This window comes from Alternaria postmessia, assembly GCF_024291825.1.
Source record: "Alternaria postmessia strain BMP 2775 chromosome Unknown scaffold_27, whole genome shotgun sequence".
NCBI lineage: Eukaryota > Fungi > Ascomycota > Dothideomycetes > Pleosporales > Pleosporaceae > Alternaria > Alternaria postmessia.
The window spans coordinates 234,078-256,387 of record NW_026260100.1 but is presented as its reverse complement, the minus strand read 5'-3'; the positions used below and the strand labels follow the sequence as shown (position 1 = coordinate 256,387).

The following is a 22,310-nucleotide window of genomic DNA, read 5'->3' as shown; positions in this document are numbered from 1 at the left end:
AGATGCACCTGTTCAGCGGCTTTCCAAATCGGAAAGCGACGAGGATCTTATCTTTATTTTGGCGGCACATATCGCGCAGCCAGGTTGGAGCTTTGATGATCTGACTAAGGATTGACGATGATGAAAGTGAAATGAGATGAAACAAGATGAAATGCCCCGGTGCTGATATCAATAGCACAGGCAATGTCTGTACAAAGTTGAATTTTCCTCTTCGAACGCGAGACATGTCGTGCATCTGTGCAAGTGCACCTAGGCTCGCGCGCGTCTACTTTACAACGCGTTGGTTGGCAGAGAAGTGAACGCGTGTGCATCGGGCCTGCCAGAGTGAATGGTGTTTACGAACGGTTGGTCCAGGCTTCCCAATTTCGCGGCAGAGCTCTGGACCGCCAAGCTCGTGCAAAGGACACCCGGTTGTTAGTCTTCATCCCTATTCCTCGTATTATTAGCTGTCTCGACTTGGGAGCTTCCTTGCATTCTTCGCCGAGGGTTCAGTTTACACTTCTGCCACTCATTCACGATTGTTAGTGGTTGCCTCTGACGTTGAGCTGCATCCCCCACATTACTTCAACGTCGCCCCAATTGGACCCTGTGGCATCATCAGGCAGAAGAGCGCAAGCATACCGCCCGCAGCTTTCGCAGTTCAACACCACACCTTTCCCACACACAACCACAATGCGCTTCTCATCAGGCATTCTTCTCGCTCTCCCAGCGCTTGCTGTCGCTGAGGAGCAGGTTCCTCTCCTCGACAAGGTGAAGGGCTTCTTCAACAAGGCGACTGCTGCCGTCTCCGCATCCATCCCCTCCATGCCATCGGCGCCCGTTGACACAGCAACAAGCAAGGCAGCATCCAATACCGCCGCAGCAATCCAGTACCCGATCACCCTAGAGAACTGGAAGGAGGTCCTGACGGTTGATCCTACTGCCAGCCCTCCTACCACCCAGGATTGGCTTATCTTCACCACTGGTGGCAACACCACCTGCTTCGGTCTGTGTGGAAACGCAACCAAGGCATGGAACGTACGTGTAGCAGGCGAACATGTGGATGGCATACACTGACACCGACTTAGGCTTCTCTCCCCATCATGGCCGCAAAGACCAATGCGCCCAAGTTCGCGTACCTTGACTGCGAAGCCGAGCCCATTCTCTGCAACGCATGGTCCGTCGGCGCACCAGCGCTCTACTACTTCCAGGTTCCCAAGCCCATGGCCGACCAGTCTGCGCCCGTTCCTACCGTTCGCTACCAGCCTTTGAACCGCACAAGCACCACCACCGAGACCTTCAAGAAGCTGATCGTCGACAATGACATTGAGAAGGTCACCCCTTACGAGGGTCCCTTCCACCCCTTCAACGGTGCGCTCCAGCAGTACAACCTTGCCATTCCGTACGGATACGTTACCTGGGGATTCTCCAAGATGCCCTCATGGATGCCTATGATCATCATCTCTTTCCTCAGCAGGTCTTTCATGTAAGCCAAACCACTCCATAGACAGAATCTACATACTAATCATATTGTAGGAGCAAGCGTATGGCGGGACCAACTCCCGCGGAGGCACGCGCCGCGAACGCACAACCCGCTCGGTAGATTAGCATACTCCGGCCTCGTGCTGACTAGAACATTTGGGAGGAAGAAGGGGAGTGTCGTCCACGATTCTGTATCGCTCACACCAGAGCGATGCGATATATACAATCCTGTAATTGGGTTTGTCCTGGAGTGGAATGTAGACGTCTCCAGAGAGTGAGATTGGAGATTTACATGTGTGTAAGACAGAATAATGTAGCTCAGATACCTTTGATGGCGTTCAATCAATGCAATGCGTTCAGTCATATCATATTCCATCTTGACTGTTTCCAGAGTGAAGAGTCGAAAGACCTCATGGTCGGCCAGCAGCTGCCAAGATGTGACCGCGCTACCGGGCCATGCGCTAAGAATCTCTTGAACTCCGCAACCCCAATTCCACATCACATCATAGCAATCATGGTGCACATACTGAAGCGCATGCGCAAACTACACGAGGCAAGTAGTTGGTTTCCGAAAGCATTGCCTGCTTTCCGCGCATAGCTAACAACTATTACAGAAGGTACGTGCAACCGGCCACCCACAGGCACCTCCGAAAGTTTCGCTGGAGAAGGCGATCGCACCGGATCTGCTCTCAAGTTCGTGAAGAACACACGACGCTGACTGTACCGACAACAGTTATTATGGATACGATGTGGGCCAGGCGCACTCATACTGCCAAAAGAGGTGTCGAAGATCAGTATGGAGTTCAACACAAAGCTCTACGGTGGACATAGAGGGGCAAGGTACGCTTATATTTTTCTTCTATACCGGCCGCGAAGGAAGAGAGAAAAGTCGTGTTTATGGTGGAGACCATTTTGGCAGGCTGGCGATAGTACCCGATGATAGAGTGTGCTCACTACGAACAGGAAATTCTGGCGCAATATGCTGCCCCGGATGAAATACCGTAACCCATCTATCCCGATCGAAATAGCACGACACAACGATCCCGACGGCCCCTCACTCCTTCACGTTTACACAAGCAAAACCCAACCCGCGACTGGCTCCACAAATTCGCCCACAGCCCAGCAGTCAGACTCCTCACCACCGTCCGGCACACCGAACCCACGCAATACTCTCGTGCCTGATACCTCGAAGCCCACATATACAATTGACATCAGAGATCAGTCAGAAAGCGAGATCTTGGAGGCACTAGTACAGAAGACGGGCGCGCAGCAGCTCGAGCCAACTGAACAAGAGCTGGCTGAGATGAAAGAAATCGAAGAGTTCAAGGAGCGGTCTGAGGCGGACAGAGTGCAGGTTAGGGAGAGGTTATTGAAGGAGCGGAGAGAGGCTGAGCTGCTCAAGTTGGCGAGGGGAGAGGTACCGGCTACAAACTAAGCGTGGTCCGGGTATGAGAAACATGTGGAAAGACTATATGGACTTTCACTAGCACTTGGACTATCATGCAGCGGCTTCGAAGCTGAGATTCTGTAACATATGTACATTGAATGACATGCATACGACATCAACACGAGACTACGTCTAGCGATCAAGTCTCTGTGCTCGTTTACAGCTCGAACCAATAGTTTTCAATTCGCGATAACAGTCAGACCCGCATTTGCGTCTAACACTCTCTTGCAGACTAAGTGCATGCACATGACTTCGCGAACGATGCAGCTACTTGTAAACGCGTGAACGCGTTCGTCGCGCTTTCACAGCGGCTCGTGTGCGAGGTGGTCAAGCATCAAAGGGCATGCATCTACCAGCGCAGTGAAGCCGCGCAGTTGCAAAAACTATCGTTTGCACGAAAAGGCATGTAGCCGACTGGGTTAGTCCCAAGCATCAATGGCCGACGGCCTAGCAAAAGGGAAACGGAATCAGTCTGCCTGACAGACAACCATACACCGAGCTCAAACCCCGTGAAGGGTGAGCTCAGGCTGCCGGAAGCTGCCAAAGTTGTTCTCCGCCACCTGTCGTCCGAAACGCTCTACATAAGAAAAAGAGTTCCATGGTGGACGAACTGTCAGAGTCTCAACCATCACACCCCCCGAAGGACGTGGACGGGAGACGCTGACACAGGTCGTTGTGGTGAGAGAGATGGGTGAGGGCGACGAACTTTTTTTATGTCTCTCGGCTGATTGTCGGCACGCTAGTGACCTAGTGGCTTGGCGGAAAGATGGACGGAGGTGCGATGTTGCCCGCAGGTCGTGCACGAGTAGGCACCGAACACTGAACTTCACCTTTTGGGAAAGGCTAGACGTGCTTTCACTCTTCGCGACGACTGCTTCTTTGGGCTGCTCAAAGGCGCACTGAAACCCAGGGACTACCGGCGCCACCAGCTCTTATTCGAACTCACATCGTCTTCACGTTGCGACATCGACACCACAACCGCATCAATCATGGCGGATCTATCCATCGATGAGGCGAACAAGATTCGTCTGTCTATGGGTCTCTCCGCTCTTCCCGGTGGAAGTACCCCCGCAGCGCCCGCATCGTCATCAGGTCTCGATTTCAAGGCAGCGCAAAATGGCGACGACTCGGACGAAGAGCCTGCGAGCACTATCGAGACGCGTGAGGCTGCCGCTTCGGATAATTGGAAAAAGCTAGAAGAGGAGAGACTGGCTAAGATAAGACGCGAGGAGCGCGCCGCCGCCATCAAGAAGGAGCGCGAAAAGGCGGCGCGCTTTGCGAAGCTCGAGGGCAAGGGGCTGGCAGATGAAGCTGATGTCGACGACGACTTGGCATGGTTGAAGAGCAGCAAGAAGCGCCAGAAGAAGATCGCCAAGGAAGAACAGATGCGTAAGGAGCTTGAAGAGCGCGAGCGCCAGGCACTCGAGGCCATGCAGTATACCGATAAAGACCTTGCGGGTGTCAAAGTCGGACACGAGGTCGATCAGTTTGACGATGAGGACCAGATTCTTGTCCTCAAAGACACCGCAGTCGATGGAGAAGAAGATGACGAGCTAGAGGCGGTTTCGCTGAGAGAAAAGGAGCGACTACAAGAGCGACTCGATTCGAAAAAGCGGAAGCGCGCATACGATCCCAACGACATGGATGAATCAGGTCAAAAATCGATACTGGCACAATACGACGAGGAGATCGAGGGCAAGAAGGGCAAGGCTTTCACGCTGGACGGCAAGGGCCGAACTGTTGAAGATGTACAAGCAGAGGTTGCGGGTGCCTCAAAGCCAAAGAAGGTTGCTATCAGTCTAGACATACTCAAAGAAGATGCGCCTACCAACGACTACATGGATATTTCAGAAGTCAAGATGAAGAAGCCTAAGAAGAAGAAGAGCAAGAAGTCCAAGAGAGAACGCGTCGAAGACGAAGACGAACTAGCAGCTATGGCCACGGAAGAACCTGCAGCTGGCGACGACATGGATCTTGATGGCGGTGAAGTCTCAGCACCACAGCAGAAGAAAAAGAAGGTCTTTGATGAGTCTTTTGTGGATGACGATGACCTTCAAGCAAATCTCGCAGCACAGCGGCAGAAAGCCCTCAAGAAGCGCAAGAAGATGCGACCGGAAGACCTTGCACGGCAAATGCGCGAGGAAGCATCTACCCCTCAGCCAGACGTTATGGAGTCTACTGAAGACGGCGATGGTGCCCTTGTCATCGACGAAACGACCGAGTTCGTACAAAATCTAGGTGCTGCTGGGGACGCCGACGAAGAGGAGGCCCGCCGGAAGCGTAGGAAGTCAAGCCACATTTCGGAGGGCACTAAGTCTATGGGCGATGTTCCAGTTGCTGATGAGGACGGCGATATTGACATGGGACAATCATACGCCGAAGCAGCCGAAGCAGAAGAGGCCCGCAACCGCAGCGTTTCTCGCGCTCGGTCCACTGAGATTACTGAGACAGGTCTTGAGGCTGAGAAAACTGTCGATCAAGGCCTGGGTGCCACACTTGCCCTGCTCAAGCAACGAGGCCTGGTCACACAGACCGACGCCGGAGACAAGAACGCCATGTACCGTGACCGCCAGAAGTTCCTTGCCGATAAGCTCAAGGCCGAAGCCGATGCAGAACGCCAACGTAAGATTGCTCGTGAACGCGAACGAGGCTCCGCCCGCTGGAACAACATGACCCCCCGCGAACGTGAAGAGTGGGCACGCAAGAACAACACAAGCGCCGACATGGTTGAGAGCCGTCGTCTTGCTGAGCTCTTTAACAAGGAGTACACACCCAATATCGAGCTCAAATATGTCGATGAACACGGCCGACATATGAACCAGAAAGAAGCGTTCAAGCAGCTCAGTCACCAGTTCCACGGCAAAGGCAGTGGAAACACGAAGACGAAGAAGCAACTTGATAAAATTGCTGCTGAAAACAAGAGGATGGCTGAAAGTTCGCTTGAGGCTAGCCGGAGTGGAGGTGGTGGATTGGGCAATGCTTTCGATGACCAGGCCAAGAAGAAGGGTACTGCTGGTGTTCGTCTGCAGTAGAGTCCGGGTGCTCAATTCCTCAAGGGTGTATTCGTCGCCGACATCGCGAACGGCTATCGGCAGCTAATGCAAGGTTCCCCAAGGTGTGTCGCGGACATGAAAGGTCAGTAAGCTCCTGAAGCTGTACATTAGAAACTTTGTCATTAATGCGAATCTTTCAAATAGAACGTCCTCGACCGGCAGTGATGATGGTATGCTACCCCTTAGATGTGCGACTTACTGACATTGAGATACTAATTGGTCTGATCTTGTCGTTGACATATTTTTCTTCTTCCTATATGAGGGTACCGCACGTATCGGTACCTTCACCGCAAGGTAAAGTCTACGATTTGTATTTGCCACTGGTGTAAGTTTGTCTCTGCGAGACTATGGGCACACTAACATCTCGCGTTTCCTGCCATCTGAGGCACTGTAGCTACAGCTTTGACTTTGACAAAAGCCAACATCTTATCAGCTAAACGCTATGGCAAGGGACACACAAAGAAAAGACGTGTTTTCTATCATGATGTATGAACTCATGGGCACTACACTGCCATGTTCTTGGCGTTAAGACCCTACACCACATCTTCCAGTCTCTGGTTCAGGAACGATCAGAAATGTTTTGATAGCACAAGGAAGACATGTGTGTTATTCATTGTTTTCTATTGACGGGGGCGACCGGTCACGAGAATTGTTGTTTCGTTTTCCTTCAACATGAAGTAAAGAACGGGCTTTACTCAAACTTGGTTTCCAACGCACCAGGTCATCAACGACATCTGCCAGAGACTTCGTGTAATCAGGCATGATCAAAGGGTCGTCCATGCTTTCTCTGGTATCCGAGGCTAGCTGGAGTAAAGCAAAGAGTTTATCCCGAGGATCTGAGGCGCAAAAATGAGACGTAAATGTGAGTAGAAAGTCGATGTCCAGGGCCGAAAACCTCTCGTCCATGTCGATAAGTGCGTACCACGAGCGACATGCTTTGCCAACGGAGAGAAGACCGTAACCCGGCAAGATCATCTTAGTATGCATTGTATCTTGCCAATGAATTGTACTGTCGCCGACCCTGAATTGGACCTTGCGTCCACCTTCCTCACTCCTCGGAGCCAAGAAAACCTCTTGTACAATCCATATCCGGCTGTACCATGGTCTACTCAAAAGATTGTTGTGGCTGATCCATAGTGCCTTTTTGTACCGGTCAGGCGAGGCCTCATCCTCTATTTCATCGTTGAAATCGAGCGCGAATTGGATGAGTTCTTTGTCTTGTGCTACATCATCCCATAGCGAGTGGGGGCTCTGAAAAAGATCCTCGTAAAGGTTGTCTGCTCTTTCGCCATCGAGACTGTTTATCAGAGGATGTAGGTGTGCCGTCCATAGTCTTAAAAGAAATCGACTGTATTTATCGGCCGGTCCTAGCCACACCAACACTGATTCAGCCAACGAGTAGATCTTTCCCATTAACTGAACTTGGTGCGTCTTTTCCCTCGGATCTTGTTGATTGATACACAAAGCGTCAATCCATAGATACTGTTTGGTGTCATCTCGCAGGGCCATCAACGCAGCATAGAGATTGCGCGTGATTCGAAATGGCGCGCTGGTTGGTTCGTCATGTGCATCGGATGAAGTTGTCGATGGGCCATATAATATGATCTCAATGGTATCTTCCATATCTCCCCAACAGTAAGATAGCGCAACGTATGGTATGCGAGTACTATTCTTCTCATTTATGCTGGTATATACCAGTTCGCAGGCTATAGGGTCATTTCCAGATCCGGGCAGCAAGATGATGCATCGTATCTCTCTCAGATCAGGATTCAACGGTAGAAAGGCGCTATTATGGTTCGTTACGCCGAGGGAAGGCAGGTATGAGCGCTCTGCAGTCTTCGACGAGGACATTGAGAGCTGAGCATCGATTTCATGGGAGGCAGAGTAGAAAGGGAAGGGAATTCGTAGTGGGTGAGAAAGTAATGCTCAATGCTGTGATTGGTCGTGTTAGGTGTCTTTGTCTCCCCGTGCTGGGTGCCCCCTGTACCATTGAGCGCTAGCCTCATTTTCTCACGTGATTATCCAGACTACGCTCCATCACCGTAGTGGGATTGCAGAGTAAGCTGAGAGTAAGCAGTGTTTGCGGATGACGCAGATGTAGATGCAATGTGACTGAATTACCTCGTTAGGTTTATCCACACGTCACTAAACCCCATTTCACCACGACTCCATGCTTTCAATAGATAAGCCCATCTAATTAGCACCCGGAACATCCCAGATCTTACCAAAAGGATCATGATGCGCATCCGTCTCACGGTTATACTCCAAGCCCAAGCTCAGGAAATGAGCTACTTCTTCGCCATAAACCTTACTGACAAACGCATACATTCCATCAATGCCTGCCGACACACCGCTGGTCGAGATAATGTTGCCGTCTTCGACCCAACGTGCAGTGGGAACCCAAGTTACGTTGGGACCCTGTTTTACAGCCCATTCCCAGGCCGCCTTGTTTGTTGTTGCTCTGCGGCCGTCGAGTATACCCGCGCGGGATAGGATTGTTGCGCCGGTGCAGACGGAGACTATATATTTGAGCTGTAGCATTGTTAGTTGGAGAGAATGGAAAGGGGACGGAAATAGTAGATACCTTTGGATAAGTTTGCTTGACGAAATTGATCTCTTCAGTCATATTCCTGCGGGTGCCACCACCGCCAGGGACGATGAGAACATCTATGTCACCCTTGTCTGTCGCAGGAGGCAAATGCATACCATCATGGCTCTGACGCTTGCTCTTCACAACGGCCATGTGGTTGTCTGCACTTTGTTCGCGGCTCGCCAGGTAATCCGAGAATGTTGTGGTAGGCATAATCTCCTGACCAAAGCCTCCAGTCATCATGGCCGACGTGACGGGATCCATAGTTTTGCTGAGAACTGAGAATTTCGGCACGATAGTGGAGTTTTGGTAGTACATAAAGAGTGTGTTGAGGAGGTCCATAGGACCAAATATGTCGAGAGCTTGATAGTGCGGGAATACGACCAGTCCGAAGTGGGTAGGTAAGGTGGTGGTATTGGTGAATTCCGGTTGTTTCGGTCTCGCAAAAGTCGAGCCGAAGGCCGCCAGAGCTGGAAGCAGGATAGAGTATCGCATGCTTGAAACGATATACACTCAGAGTGTGAAAGAGAGAAGATAGGATGGGAGAAATTCAAAATAACTAGTTGTTGAGTGGTAGTCGAATTAGAAGCTGACGCAAGGGGCCTTCAAACAAAGGTCACTGTGTATCTACGTCTCCGTGCGGACCTACTGACTGTGTGCCCTTCCTGTGTAGGATCTTATCGACTTTATATAGTGGTGAACACTGTATGCCTGAAATCTCCGCAACGGAATCCAGAGTCAGCATTTTGGCATCACGGTAATCTAAGTCGTTTGATTGTATTGGTCCTAATGTGCTCATTAGCCTTGCATAGCAGTGACAGAGACGCAGGAGACCCGTCAAGTGACTCAAAACAAACGGAAGCTGAAGCGATGGAGGCACGGGTGGATCAGTCGGTTGTCCGAAATCCTGCATGTCTGGTGTCGACAACGAACAAGACATCAGCGCAGGTCTGGCGTATGAGAAGGTTTGAGCGACTTCTGGAAACTTTAAGTGCTTAAATTCACCGGGGTTAAGCGACTGATGATGATCCCGAGAGAGCTTGCCTCTACCGATAACTCCTGTGTCCTCAGACAGTTTTTGGTGTTCCCCTGTAGCATTGGCGACGGGACGGGGCGTAATAGATTGAGGTCGAGGGGGTAATCCTTGGGGCAATTAAATAAAATTGTGGGGAAGCATGCTTAAGGTATATTGCAGTAAGCCCAGGTTGCTGATCCGGGTAGTCATGTCTTGTGTTCTGTCGTTTTGCGCGTGAACAGATTATGGAGCGGCTATCGTACTGTAGCATGCATTCTTATTTTAGATATGGATGATATAGGTCTGCACCAGAAGCCGTCAGTGGTTGTTGCGCTGATGCTTTCTTTTGACAGTCGAGCTTTGACTGCCTTCGGCCCTTCGCGTCAGGCTTGACCAGCCTCCACTGGGGCCTAGATAGTCGGCAATGCGATGTATCCGTGTCGCGCTCGCGTTTTCCAAGCTTTGTCTAGCCTGTTCGCATTATGCGAACATAGTTTGATGTTCATCGAGATGGAAAAAGACCATGACCTCTGTGTCTGTACAGCCATGGGGTAGGTCGTTGGATGGTCGCAAACAGCGCAACGTTCAGGGACCACACATGCTCAGGGAGGGTTGAGCAGTGGACGTCTTTCGAGTACGTGAATGAGGCAGTTGTTAGTCGAGTGCGCGATGGTGAGACAGCATCGAGATGCCGCGCCAAGCGAAGCGGGTTCCTGCGATAATGACGTACGTAGCTTGAGCCGCGCGTGATCCCAGCCTGAAATCTTCACAGCAAAGCGCATCCTTCAGCCTCCTGCATCCAAGAATCCCATCACCTGCGCATCGATGCACGCGAAAGCCTGCTGTGACAACTCGGCCTCACAGAGGTAGCACATTCGGCGACAATGCCTTCCAGTCGGCCAGCCCTCGATGCGCGCCGGTCAACGCTCCGTATGTAGCTTCGGTATGCGAGGTGCACTGGAGATATGCTAACTGTGTATATCGATACGTAGATTATACTACCTTCCCTACCATTCCCCCCAAATCCCGCGGTCGACCCCCATCTGACTCCCCGTCCGGCCAAGATGGCAACCGTTCCGAAGATGGCAGCCACAACCATCACGAGTCGCCCCTGCCGACCAAGCAGCTGATCGTACTAGCTGTCATAGCTCTCGCCGAGCAAACAGCCCTCAACTCTATAAGCCCATATCTACCAGAGATGACAAAGTCGTTCCCCGAAGTCAAGGATGGACAGACAGGGCTATACGTCGGACTCATCGCATCCTCGTTTGCCTTGGCGCAGTTCACAACAAATTTCTTTTGGGGTTGGCTATCCGATAAGATCGGACGGAAGCCAGTCATCATCATGGGCACTTTCTTGACTATGTGTTGTTTCCTGGCTTTTGGTTTCTGCAGAGAACTCTGGCAGGCTATACTCGTCCAGGCCTTGATGGGCTTTGTCAACGGAAACAATGGCGTTGTGTCGACATGCTTGGGCGAGATTACGGATCGAAGCAACCAGTCGCGCGCCTTTACCTACCTGCCTGTAATCTACGGTATCGGTGGCATAACAGGGCCCATCGTGGGAGGACTCTTGGTCCTGTACCAAAACCCCTTCAACAAGAGCCAGTCGAACCCATACCCGTACCTTCTTCCGAACCTCTTCTCGGCCCTCGTCCTCGCCATAGATCTGGTAGTGTGCATGCTATTTCTAGAGGAGAGTTTGGAAGAAGCGAAGAACTTACCGCCTCTCGGAAAGAGATTGGGTAATCTGTTCTCATGGATGTGGCAGTTCACAAGCTCGACACGACCGACCTACGTACGACGCCTCTTGGGCAACCACAAAAACCACAATTCACAAGACGATACACAGGATGATGTAGATGAAGACGATGCTTCTGATGCCTCTGGAGAGTCTGCACCTACGCTCTTCCCACACAGCAGCGGCGACGAACTCACGCGGAAAGAGATTCTGAACCGGGATACCGTCCTGCTCCTCACAACATATTTCATATTCCAGCTTGCAAACATCTCGTACAACTCTCTATATCCAATCTTTGCGGAAGAGCAGCCACCTACTGGACGAGGCCTGAAGCCTGAAGCCGTCGGACTATCCTTGTCATTTGCTGGTGCTATAACAATACTATTCCAGATAGGTGTGTTTGGCAGGCTCAGAGGCAAGCTCGGCAATAAGATGGCATACAGAATCAGCTTAGGATTGTTCATAGCAGCCTTCGGTCTCATGCCATGGGTAGGCTATAAAGAGAGCAAGGGTTACAAGGGTATCGGCTCGGGTGCTGGCTGGTTGTGGTTTGAGCTTGGCGTTGTGTTGGTAATCAAGACGATTGCAGGTGTCGGTGGTCTGACAGCTGCGCTCCTTATGGTAAGTTATCGTGTCGGTTATGTAGTGACCTACAGATGCTGACTTTGTACAGATCACCAACTCTGCACCCAATCACAATGTGCTTGGTACGCTCAATGGCCTCGCTCAGACGCTCTCTGCCGCTGGTCGTGCGGCTGGTCCATTCCTATCAGGCTCGCTTTTCACGGCTGCTACTAAGTTGAAACCCAAAGGCGAAGCTTTGCCTTTTGGTATCTTCGCTGGTATCGCACTTATTGGATTCCTTTTGAGCTTTGGAATCCGCGGCGAGGGACTGGAAGCTGAAGGATTCAGCGACGACGAAGAGGAAGAGGAAGATGAAGAAGAGGAGATTGGTGAGGGCGTGAACGAGCGTACAGGACTGATACGGAAGTAGGAGGTGCGCGAAACTCGGAATATATTGCAGCATATTTGCACGATTTAGACTCCTAGATCTTGACTATCAGCGCGGCGTTCATGTGGTGGGTCTAGAATATATCCATCTGGCTGAGGCGTCAGCCAATCATCACTTCGATACGAAACGTTCTCTGATCGCTTACTACCAAGGAGCTTGTTTCCTTAGCTTCACCCTAAATACCGAAACCCACCTTCATGGTATACACTATTGCTTCGTTGGAAGATGTTTAAATCTTATCATTGTAGATGTCTTTCAAGGTCTGTTATGGCTAGGATACAATACAGGGGAAAAAGGCTCCTCCTGACAGTCTCGGTTTCCACAGCAGACAAATGAGAAGCCCTCCCGCAGCAAGGGAAAATGATGACCCGAGAGATTGTCTGACCCTGATGGGAACTTGGCATAGTGATACTCACGGAACAGCTGCGGTAATCTTGCTCGCGGCTCCTCCCGTCCACAAATAGCAGGCCTTCATGTAATCACCTTAGGCGCGCTGTCAGAGAAGAGATGCGAGGAGCATGAGGATGCGCTTCCAGACCACCGGGTAATATCATGTATGACATGACTCGAAATTGCGAGCACATTTGGTGATGAGAGAGCAAGATCGGCAGCGAGAAGGGAGTGATATCTGCGTAACGCCGTCTGGGTGAGGGTCCATAGTCATGGAGAAGTGATTGTGATCCAGGTTGGTGCCCCATTAGGCGATGCTGAACGCCGAGCTGACCGCCTGCCGACGGGCAATGCTGAGCTGTGAATGTTACTGCAGCACGTCTACCATGCACGCCAGGACGTTCCAATTCAACGCTGCGACAATGTCTTCGTGCTAGGATGAGGCTAGCTGGCGATGGCCCTCCGCCACAAACAAACAAGACGCTTGTCCCGCTAGCGGCCCGTCTACGGATCTCAGGGCTGAGCTGACACCAACCTCCACGCCGTGTAATTCGACACGGAAGCCTGCCAAGCCTCACGTGCATGGGATGATTGGGTTTAGGCATGCTGCCGTCGTGAATCTCATCCTCTGTGCTTTCCCGATACACAATAGCGCTGTCAGCATTGCTGTGTTGGCGTACTACTGGGCCTGATCCGCAGCAGCTTGGTTCTCAAAGCTTCCTCCAGCTTAGCATCTTCTAGCCCTTCTGGGTGACCAGCCAGCAAGACCGTGTAACAAGCCACGATGCAGTGCTATTGGCACTGTTACTAGCGGTCTGGTGGAGATTCCGTGGGTGCTGGCCTGAGCTCACAGGCCCAAGATAGAATATGCGCCATAGCTCGCGGGGCTATCTCGTGTCGCGTGTAGCATGCGAAATGGGATTTGCATAAGAATCTCGGCAGGGCCGAATCGAGTTCGTGTCGTTGGTCTTGGTATGCTCCTGTCTATCATTGTTCAAACCTCTTAACTCCTTTTCTCGCCCGTTGTAGTCGTTTCATCGTTATTGACTACACAGGAGATTGGCAATATGGGCTGGAGTTTCCACGGCCACAAGCGAGATGTCGATGCGGAAAAGCATCTCAAACGGCTGCACAAGACAACACCGTTTATCGAATCCCCGCTAGTTGGTGCCGATCACGAAAATCTGGTCTTCTCTCAACGACATGAAGCGAATAGCGTGGAACTTTTCTTCGACTTGTTCTTCGTTGCTAATCTGGCAACCTTTACGGCCTATCACTCTATCACCGACATAGACTATTTACTGGCATACATCGGTTTCTTTGGCATATTATGGTCGTGTTGGTTTCAAATCACACTCCACGATGTTCGATTTGCGCGCGACTCGCTCTATGAGCGCGTGTGCAAGACGATCCAATTCATAGTTTTTGTTGGCCTGGCGCTGGTTGGAAGTCAGTTCAACCCAGCAAACGAGAAGGGCAAAGGGAACAACACAGTAAGTTTGATGTCCACATGTTGAATCATGTATACTGAATTATGCAGAATTTCCGTATCCTGTGTTATACACTAGTCATCAGCCGTGGTCTTCTTGCCGTTCAATATCTTGTTGTCCTCTACTTCACTTGGAGAGCAAAGTATGGGAAGATCTACCTCCCACTTATGCTCATGTTCGCCATATATGCAGTCAGTATGGGGGCATTCGCCGCTATGACACCCGCATTCAAGAACGAGGCCGACCACAGCAGGCGGCTCGTTTACGTCGTCTGGTATATCGTCATGGTGCTTGAAGGCGTTGGAGTCATTCTTATATCGTGTATTTGGCGCATGATGAGCTTCAAAAAGACCCATCTGATGGAGCGCATGAGCTTGCTGACGATTATTGTTATTGGCGAGGGCGCAATTGGCGTTACCAAGACAGTGAGCAGGATGATGGGGAAGCATGGACTAGAAGTTGAAGGATGCTTTTTGATCATGTGCATCATCGTCGTTCTTGTGCTGATATGGGCTCTGTGAGTATACACAGGTGAAAACAGTTTGGATTTCCACAACTAACGATACCCCAGCTACTTCGACAACTTTCCCCACGGACATTACGGAACCATCCGGCAACAAATATGGTCTTTGCTACACTTTCCTCTCCAACTTGCGATTGTTGGTGTTGTCGAAGGCTCTCAGCAAATTGCTTTGGCTCGGTACGTCGCCAGGAATACCGGAAAAGTCACCACCTCCATCCTTCAATATTGCCAAGACGACCACCTTGACGGCCTGAAGCTACAAGACAAGCTGCAGTACCTTTTGGAGTATTTCGAGTTGGACGGCAAGTTTGAAACCAAAAGCTATTATAACCAGGCTGAGTCGGCTATCTGGCTTGTTGGGAACGCCACAGGCATCTGCTCGCCGCAGAATACTACTCAGTATAATATGGGTGAAGACGACGAAGATGGTACCTGGCCTGAGGCGCTCAAGAACGTATCTCACCTCCTTACCAATGGTATGTACACTGGACTCGGCATGAAGATTCCAGTCGACAAACTCGAGGACTTTAGTCCCCTCAAAATTGGCCTTAAAGGATTCGAGCTTGTCTACCTCTACTACTGGTCGTCCTTCTGCCTGCTTCTGATCTGCCTGATCATATTCCTTTTCTTGATCCGCCGCCACAAGGCTGATCTATTCGACTTCACTTCCGTCATATCGCGCTTTCTTGCCCTTGGCGTTGGTGGTGCAATGTTAGCTCTGATGGCCGATACCAACCGGCTGCACAGGATGGTCGAATCACCATGGCTACTACCCATCTGCGTCATCATCCTATTCGTTATCCTGGTCATCGATAAGCTAAGCTCGATATATTGCAACTGGCAAGTTCAGAAGAGCGGAAAGCCATACGCGTTGGAATTTGAAGAGCATGGACACCACGGCCACGGACATAGTCCACACGGATCTGTGCAGGAGACAGGTGCGCTATACGGGCATGTGCCACACGACGCGGGGTTGGAAGAGATGCGCAACACGGCACGGTGGAGCTCGCACCCCGAAGATCTGATGCCACTTACAGCCCAAAGCACCGAATACAAATCGCCGCATCAAAGCTATGTTATGGAGCCTTTGACGAGCCCACCGCTTGAGAGTCCCCCAGTGTCGGGACACGATCCGCTAGCCAACCAGGGATATGTGGGTCATGCCCCAGCTGGATATGCTCCTGTGAGCACAGAACAGAACTACGGCGCATAGGTGGACGAGAAGTGTGGTATGGTCTGGAACTTTCGCAATACTTTATCATTTTAGCAAGCGTGGCGTTATTGTTTGGCAAGACGGCACTTGCCTTACCCGCACAATATCCGAAGGCGGACACGGGACAAAGACGGGTATGACCATATGGCGTTATCTGTTACAGTAATAATGGAATATTGAGCGGCCAAGTCCGCGTCTTCAATGAGATCCTTTCAACCCTTGCTTAACCCTAGTTACTACGTTTATTCACAACATTAGATCGACGGAACAAGATCAGCAGCGCAACGTCAGCGCCTCACAAAGATCGTCTACGTCGCAATCTTTTCTGAGCTTTCAGAAGGCGTCCTTCAAAAGAAATGGCACGTCGCAGCGATACGAGGTTCGCAGTCGTTGCTGAGGTGGCACCAACCGTGTCGTATCGGCCCCCATTGTAGAGACCGGGCGGCCAACAAACTACAACAAGAACATCCAACTGTATGTGCCATTCTAGACTCTGATTAATCCCCGCTTAATGCCACAACCGGGCCGCCCTTGCCACTTACGGAGAACAGTCATGGCTGATAAGACCCCACTAGTAGCAGCATTGCAGACTGAGCCTTCAACAACCCTCAAATCCGGGTTTCCAATATATACATACATTTATCGTCGCTCCTACACATGTGGCCACGCTCCTGAACTCATCAAGGTTTCAAAATTGGCTAATCAGCAAGGAGTAGTACAAACGATCTTAAGACCAGAGCAGGTCGAGAAGGAGGGTGAAGTCCTCAGGTGGTTGAAGTTTAGGTTAGGGCGGTGCTGGGCGTGTGCAATCAGGTTGCGCGAACACCACGAAAGCATGCAAGAGAACGGGAAGGGGGGAGGTATGAGGCCGGTAGCTGCTTATCAGGGAGAGGGAATACGTCTCGATTGGGCATTCCTCAGGGAAGCCAGGTCAGGTTTTGAGGCGGCGCTGAAGCAGCTAGACCGCGTCAGCTGTTGTGGAGGAGAAGGGCAAGAAGAAGAGTGGCCATTGACGAGGGATGTGGTTGGTGGCGACGACGATTCTATCCGGGTGGTGAATTTTCTCGATGGGCGCCTCAAGGTGGACTCGCCCGCGTCTTCACCTTCACCATTTTCTCACGATTCCAACGACCCATGGTCTCTTCGAGGAGGCGACGATGTCAGTGGCGGTTACGACATAGCGGACTGCTCACCCTGTGCCGAAGGAATTCATCGTCAGCGAAAGGACAGTGCTTCCGAAGTCCGTCAGAATGCAGAGCCGAGTTGCAGCAAAGGCGTGCATACACGAAGGCTAGCAGAAGGAAGAAAAGAACACCTCCAAGGCGTTTATCTCGAGGCTCCGCGCACACCAATAGCGTTCACTTTGGGACCACGCAGCGATCTAGACTGCATCAGCTTCTTGTATCTGCTACGAAACAACAAGCTAAGCTTCGACGACATTGCGGAGCTCGTATCACGATATTCGCTTGACAATAGCGACCCCCTTCTGAACGATATTGCGCAACAAAGCCTCTCGGTTGACCATCAGTCGAACATTCATGATAGTACTTTGAAGTCGTCCACAGGTCAACCGGGAGTTGTCGAGTGGGATTGTTCTTCTGATCAGGTAGACAGCCAGGCGTCAACATTGAGAAGTGATAACAGTCGTTGCACAATTGGAGACCCAAGCTGCGGAGAAGAAGACCAGAACTTGAACGACAGGGAGCCATGTTATCATGAGCTAGCTCAGGCGCAGAATGCTGAGGGACAAGGAAAGACTGGCAAGGTCGAAGGGCAAGCCATCAGCATGGAGAACGCTGGGGACTTGGACCAGTCTCATCATGACGGTTACAGCGACGAGCCGAGTGCAGCCCAGTCATGCTTCTCTTCCGATTCATCGGTTGATTCCATCGAATTCTCAAAACCAGGAGTCGATGTTACAGCCAACAGAACAAAGCCAACTGCACTATCCTGGTGGAAGCCCAGAAAGAAGTACCACGGAATCCATGAAGCCACCAGGGCTGCGAGCATTCCAGATTTCCAAGAGTATCCAGTAGGGCTCTGGAAAAGGATAAGCAAAAAGACGTCAGACCGCATGCTTAATAAGAATACAGAGGGTGAGACAGACCGGAAGCTGCAAGCAAAATTGTCCAAGATGGAAGAATCGTCTATGCGGGCTTCTCGCATGAGAGAGGGTTCTGCCCACCGTGGCAGCCACTGTCCTCAGACACACAAAAAGCAGACCACTCCCCCAATTGTCCAGTCAGATGTCTCTACCTCGCCCCACATGCTCAGCGCCATGAGAACCCTCAAAAGCCCTCGCGCAAGCCAGAGTATGACGAGCAACACCACCAAGTCCCAAAGAGGTAACCACAACAGCCCTGCTTGCATTAGCAAATCAAGATGTTCCATCAGCACCCACTTCACTAGAGGTGTCACCCCGCATGGTATCCACACTGTGCACCGGCCCTACAGACCTAGTCCTTTGAAGCACTTCACTCGAGTCACACTGTTAGATGTGAACAAAGGACTTCCGCCTCTTCCACCTGAAGCGCGGCGACTCGCACACCAGGCATCGAAGGGGATTGCATCCAAAAAGCGATAAATGAGTATATAGATGAAATGATAGGAGTATTGGGTGTTGACCTTGATAGAATCGCTCTTCGGTCAAGCTCCTCGTTCCGTGTTCTTGCTTGTGCTGAACGACGTTTTCTTAACCTCGGCGATATCGGAAATCGTAGCTCGTTGCTCGGATTTATGCTAACCAGATTCCCGAGCTGGCTGAAGACTCATCCACCCCTCCACGACGCGCTCTCCAATAACGCAATATGACACTATCAGGCAGATGTATGCAAGACGCGTATACAATACGATGTGGATGACTCCGCGCATGTAGTCGTGTCTATAAAGACGCGTTGACACGCGCTTTCAAGGCGTATAGCTAACCAAGAACTAACCTCTCCAACTCTTCATACTTCAAGCTGTAATTCGCAATGGCGCCCCCAGGCTCATCCCACGAAAAAGACGCCCGATGGACAGCAGTAGATACCTATTCGTTCTCTCACCTACATCCGTCTACCGAAACATCGCCCTCTCCATCCTCTCTTCAACAAGCCCTCGATGCTTCTCAAAAAGCCGGTTTACCTGACATCGCTGTCTCACCCTCCCAAGGCAAATACCTCCAGCTCACCGCCCGCCTCGCACGTGCAAAGAACATCCTCGAAGTAGGCACGTTGGGCGGGTACAGTACCATCTGGCTCGCGACATCTAGTCCGGGCGTCCAAGTAACGTCGCTAGAAATTGATAGTCACCACGCTGACGTTGCGCGAGCGAATATAAAAAATGCCGGGTTGGAAGACAAGGTCGAGGTCAAACTCGGGGCTGGTATGGATGTCCTACCACAACTTGTACAGGAGGTCAAGGAGGGGAAGAGGGCGCAGTTCGATCTTGTCTTCATCGATGCGGATAAGGAGAATAACTGGAATTATGTGGACTTGGCGCTGCATATGTGTGACTCAGGTGCGTGTGTCATCGTGGATAATGTGGTGAGGAAGGGTCAATTGGCGGAGGAGACGGATGATCCAAGGGTTGCGGGTGCGAGGAGGGTGGTGGAGAACGTGGGCAAGGATGAGAGATTGGACGGCGTGGTATTGCAGACAGTTGGCGAGAAATCTTATGACGGCTTCTTGTTTGCTGTTGTGAAATGAGCGGAGAGAATGTTGTTCAGCTTTGGAAGAACGAAACGCGAGGAATCCTGCAGCATACATTATCATTATTCTTTCTACTACTGACCACATATCTCTTCTTCACCAAGTCCGTCGGTGGGCTGTCTCCCCCACCCTCTGCTACTACTCAAATGATTGTAACGATGTTTTCTTTTCCTTGAGTCTTTACGTCTTCAAGATACTAGCAGCGACCAAGATCGCAGAGCTAGTCTTCTGCACCCACTCCTGCGCCAAGTCTGCATCTTGATCGAATGTGATACTCTCAGTAATACCAGGAAAGGTGACTGGAGCATATCCAGTATCACGTCCAGGAGCGAAGATCGTATGCTGATAAAACTCCCTTGTGGGCAAGCCACCCTGCGAGGTAAAGCCTCTGGAGAAATCGCGTGCCTTGTGGTTCTGCACGGTGATAAGCTCAGTGTCATTCGCAGCAACAGCTTGATCTCTCAACGTAACAAACTCCTGGGCCGAGGTTTCAAACTGGGCGATTGCTGCAGTAAGGTTCGTAAGGTCAACAGTGAAGTTGCTACCGCTGATTTCCGTCTCGAGATCTTCAAGGTACGTGTTGAATTCAGAGACGTAGTCTGCTGGCTCAAGGGGCACGACAGGGTCGGATACCATGTGGTACAAGAGCAGAGTAAGAAATTGTCCCATGGCCTTGTGGGTGATGAAGCCAGGGTCACCAAAGGTAGCCATCCAGTGGTACGAATCGTAATTGCTGTGGTAGGGATAGACCGGGTCGTTTGGACCTCCGCCAGCTCCCATGTCGATGGATGCAATACCACGGTGGAGGAAAGCGGTGTAGTCACTTCCACTACCCAGAACACCGACCTCGCCGCTTTCGTGCGACCAGACGTCGTACATGGTAAGGCTAGTGTCGTTTCGGTAAGGGTAAACGATCTTCTTCATTAAATTCGTGGCAACAGCGTGGAGGTCTGGAGTTGCGGAAACGTCTGGGATGGGCCCGCTGACCGCGACATCGATGTTGAGGTAGGACACTGCGGCGTTCTTGAGCCAGGGGATGTACTCTTCCATCCACTCAGTGCTTCCAACAAGGCCATACTCCTCGGCGTCCCAACTGCAAAGGACGATTGTTCGCAAGGGCTTCCAACCTGTCTCAGCGAGGGCGCCAAATGCCTTGGCCAACTCAATGAGCACGGCAGATCCAGAGTTAGGGTCGGCAGCACCGCCAACAATCCAGGCATCACGATGGTTGCCCACAATGACGACTTCATCCTCGAGCGTACCGTTGATGATACCAACAGCGTTCCAGATTGTGCCATACGTGTCGTTCATCACATTACTCATCGATAGAGATGCGCCGGATCCCTCGCCTGTGAAATAACCAACTCCGGGAATGGCCCCAACCCAGTTTGTTCTGTTGACTGCAGTGCCGTTGGTTCCAAAGCCGTTGAGCGCCTGAAGTAGAGGCTGGGCTTCAATCCAAGAAATAGGTAATGATGGAATCTGTGGAGTAATTTCGGTGCGATCTGCGCGTGGTGAGTCTGGCTTGGAGACGTAACCAGGAGTAGTCGGGTCTCCTGGATAAGTAGACAAGAACTGGACGGATCCACGTTGAACGGTTGAAGGGTTCCTCGCACCACCATAAGGGTAGGGGGCCACTCCCTTTGCTAAGAGCTGTCAGTGAGAAAGTCTGGTAGAAGATCTACTGAGCTCACCTTCTGTCATGTTCCCATCATCGCCCGGGTCACTGAAAATCACAGCACCGATCATACCGTGGTCCTGAGCATTCTTAACCTTGAGGCCACGGAATGGGCCACCGTACTTTGCCAGTGCAATCTTGCCCTCAAGATCGACACCAAGCGCCGCGAGGCGGTCAAAGTCAACTTGCTGGCCTCGTCCGACGTAAACGTATTCTGCAGATGCGTTGCCGGTGAAACTGTAGCCGTGGAAGACTGGAACGCTATTGGGATAGCTCGTTGTCTCGTCCTCTGCCAGTACATCTTCCATAAGGGTAGGAGTGTAAGTGCTACCATTGGAATATGTGAGCTGCAGCGAGTTCGATACAGGGTAGTTAAGGAAGACATCTGAGTCATGTCAGCACTCATCTGCGTCATTTTCGGAATAGATGTTTATGAAGTTGCAGATAGTAGTAACGTACAGTACTCGTCGAGCCTTGAGGTGAATCCGTATTCGGACCATTTGTCGGCAGTCCACTGGGCTGCACTCATGATTAGTCTTCTGCTGTATCGTTTGAGAACGACCTTTGGTTACCCATCGACTCATTCTGACCAGCCAAATGTTGGCCATGAGCTACGTTTGGTTAGTTTACTTGTTTTGGCAAGTTTGGTGAAGCATACTGTAGTAGTATGACCATTCAGATATTGACACGGAGTCAAAGGAGTTTAGCAAGATCTCTTCATCGGGTGTCAAGGCTGGAGGGAAAGCGGATTGCCGCTTGACATGCTTATGTGGGTGATGTAGAAATGCACGTTCACGCTGGCAGGCTTGCGCGCCAATAGCAGCGAGTGCCAAAAGAGTTGCCTTCATATTGACTGACAAATGCACACTTCACAGAGGCAGAAGGGTACCGCAGAATGGTACGATGCATGGTACCTTTTATACTTGCAAGCAGCTCGCTCGAGGTTCGGTTCGATAACGTCAATCATTCCACCTAGAGGATAGCTGCTCCTACCGAGGGCAATTGAGC

At 51.2% G+C, this 22,310-nt stretch overlaps 10 protein-coding genes across 10 annotated transcripts; 7 read left to right on the top strand and 3 right to left on the bottom strand.

Annotated features, from left to right (window-relative positions):
* Positions 1-672: 672 nt before the first annotated feature.
* On the top strand, positions 673-1,582 carry J4E82_005291 (uncharacterized protein; the record flags this gene model as incomplete). Its single annotated transcript, XM_051731558.1, has 3 exons — positions 673-1,017; positions 1,068-1,465; positions 1,516-1,582. The coding sequence occupies 3 exons, from the start codon at positions 673-675 to the stop codon at positions 1,580-1,582; spliced, it is 810 nt and encodes a 269-aa protein (XP_051588748.1).
* An 815-nt stretch (positions 1,583-2,397) lies between these two features.
* Positions 2,398-2,896, top strand: J4E82_005290 (uncharacterized protein; the record flags this gene model as incomplete). Its single annotated transcript, XM_051731557.1, is given in 2 exon segments — positions 2,398-2,405; positions 2,425-2,896. The coding sequence occupies 2 exon segments, from the start codon at positions 2,398-2,400 to the stop codon at positions 2,894-2,896; spliced, it is 480 nt and encodes a 159-aa protein (XP_051588747.1).
* A 1,001-nt stretch (positions 2,897-3,897) lies between these two features.
* Positions 3,898-6,163, top strand: J4E82_005289 (uncharacterized protein; the record flags this gene model as incomplete). Its single annotated transcript, XM_051731556.1, has 3 exons — positions 3,898-5,914; positions 5,965-6,043; positions 6,106-6,163. 3 exons carry the CDS (start codon positions 3,898-3,900, stop codon positions 6,161-6,163), a joined length of 2,154 nt encoding a protein of 717 aa, XP_051588746.1.
* Positions 6,164-6,567: 404 nt separating this feature from the next.
* Positions 6,568-7,812, bottom strand: J4E82_005288 (uncharacterized protein; the record flags this gene model as incomplete). The annotated part of the gene is made up of 1 exon (XM_051731555.1): positions 6,568-7,812. The coding sequence occupies one exon, from the start codon at positions 7,810-7,812 to the stop codon at positions 6,568-6,570; it is 1,245 nt and encodes a 414-aa protein (XP_051588745.1).
* A 342-nt stretch (positions 7,813-8,154) lies between these two features.
* J4E82_005287 (uncharacterized protein) lies at positions 8,155-9,046 on the bottom strand (the record flags this gene model as incomplete). Its single annotated transcript, XM_051731554.1, has 2 exons — positions 8,155-8,493; positions 8,546-9,046. The coding sequence occupies 2 exons, from the start codon at positions 9,044-9,046 to the stop codon at positions 8,155-8,157; spliced, it is 840 nt and encodes a 279-aa protein (XP_051588744.1).
* A 1,404-nt stretch (positions 9,047-10,450) lies between these two features.
* Positions 10,451-12,301, top strand: J4E82_005286 (uncharacterized protein; the record flags this gene model as incomplete). The annotated part of the gene is made up of 3 exons (XM_051731553.1): positions 10,451-10,496; positions 10,559-11,928; positions 11,981-12,301. 3 exons carry the CDS (start codon positions 10,451-10,453, stop codon positions 12,299-12,301), a joined length of 1,737 nt encoding a protein of 578 aa, XP_051588743.1.
* A 1,475-nt stretch (positions 12,302-13,776) lies between these two features.
* Positions 13,777-15,935, top strand: J4E82_005285 (uncharacterized protein; the record flags this gene model as incomplete). Its single annotated transcript, XM_051731552.1, has 3 exons — positions 13,777-14,202; positions 14,250-14,716; positions 14,771-15,935. 3 exons carry the CDS (start codon positions 13,777-13,779, stop codon positions 15,933-15,935), a joined length of 2,058 nt encoding a protein of 685 aa, XP_051588742.1.
* Positions 15,936-16,770: 835 nt separating this feature from the next.
* Positions 16,771-18,519, top strand: J4E82_005284 (uncharacterized protein; the record flags this gene model as incomplete). The annotated part of the gene is made up of 1 exon (XM_051731551.1): positions 16,771-18,519. One exon carries the CDS (start codon positions 16,771-16,773, stop codon positions 18,517-18,519), a length of 1,749 nt encoding a protein of 582 aa, XP_051588741.1.
* Positions 18,520-18,907: 388 nt separating this feature from the next.
* J4E82_005283 (uncharacterized protein) lies at positions 18,908-19,621 on the top strand (the record flags this gene model as incomplete). Its single annotated transcript, XM_051731550.1, has 1 exon — positions 18,908-19,621. The coding sequence occupies one exon, from the start codon at positions 18,908-18,910 to the stop codon at positions 19,619-19,621; it is 714 nt and encodes a 237-aa protein (XP_051588740.1).
* A 183-nt stretch (positions 19,622-19,804) lies between these two features.
* J4E82_005282 (uncharacterized protein) lies at positions 19,805-22,150 on the bottom strand (the record flags this gene model as incomplete). Its single annotated transcript, XM_051731549.1, has 5 exons — positions 19,805-21,270; positions 21,319-21,687; positions 21,762-21,821; positions 21,875-21,913; positions 21,961-22,150. 5 exons carry the CDS (start codon positions 22,148-22,150, stop codon positions 19,805-19,807), a joined length of 2,124 nt encoding a protein of 707 aa, XP_051588739.1.
* Positions 22,151-22,310: the final 160 nt, after the last annotated feature.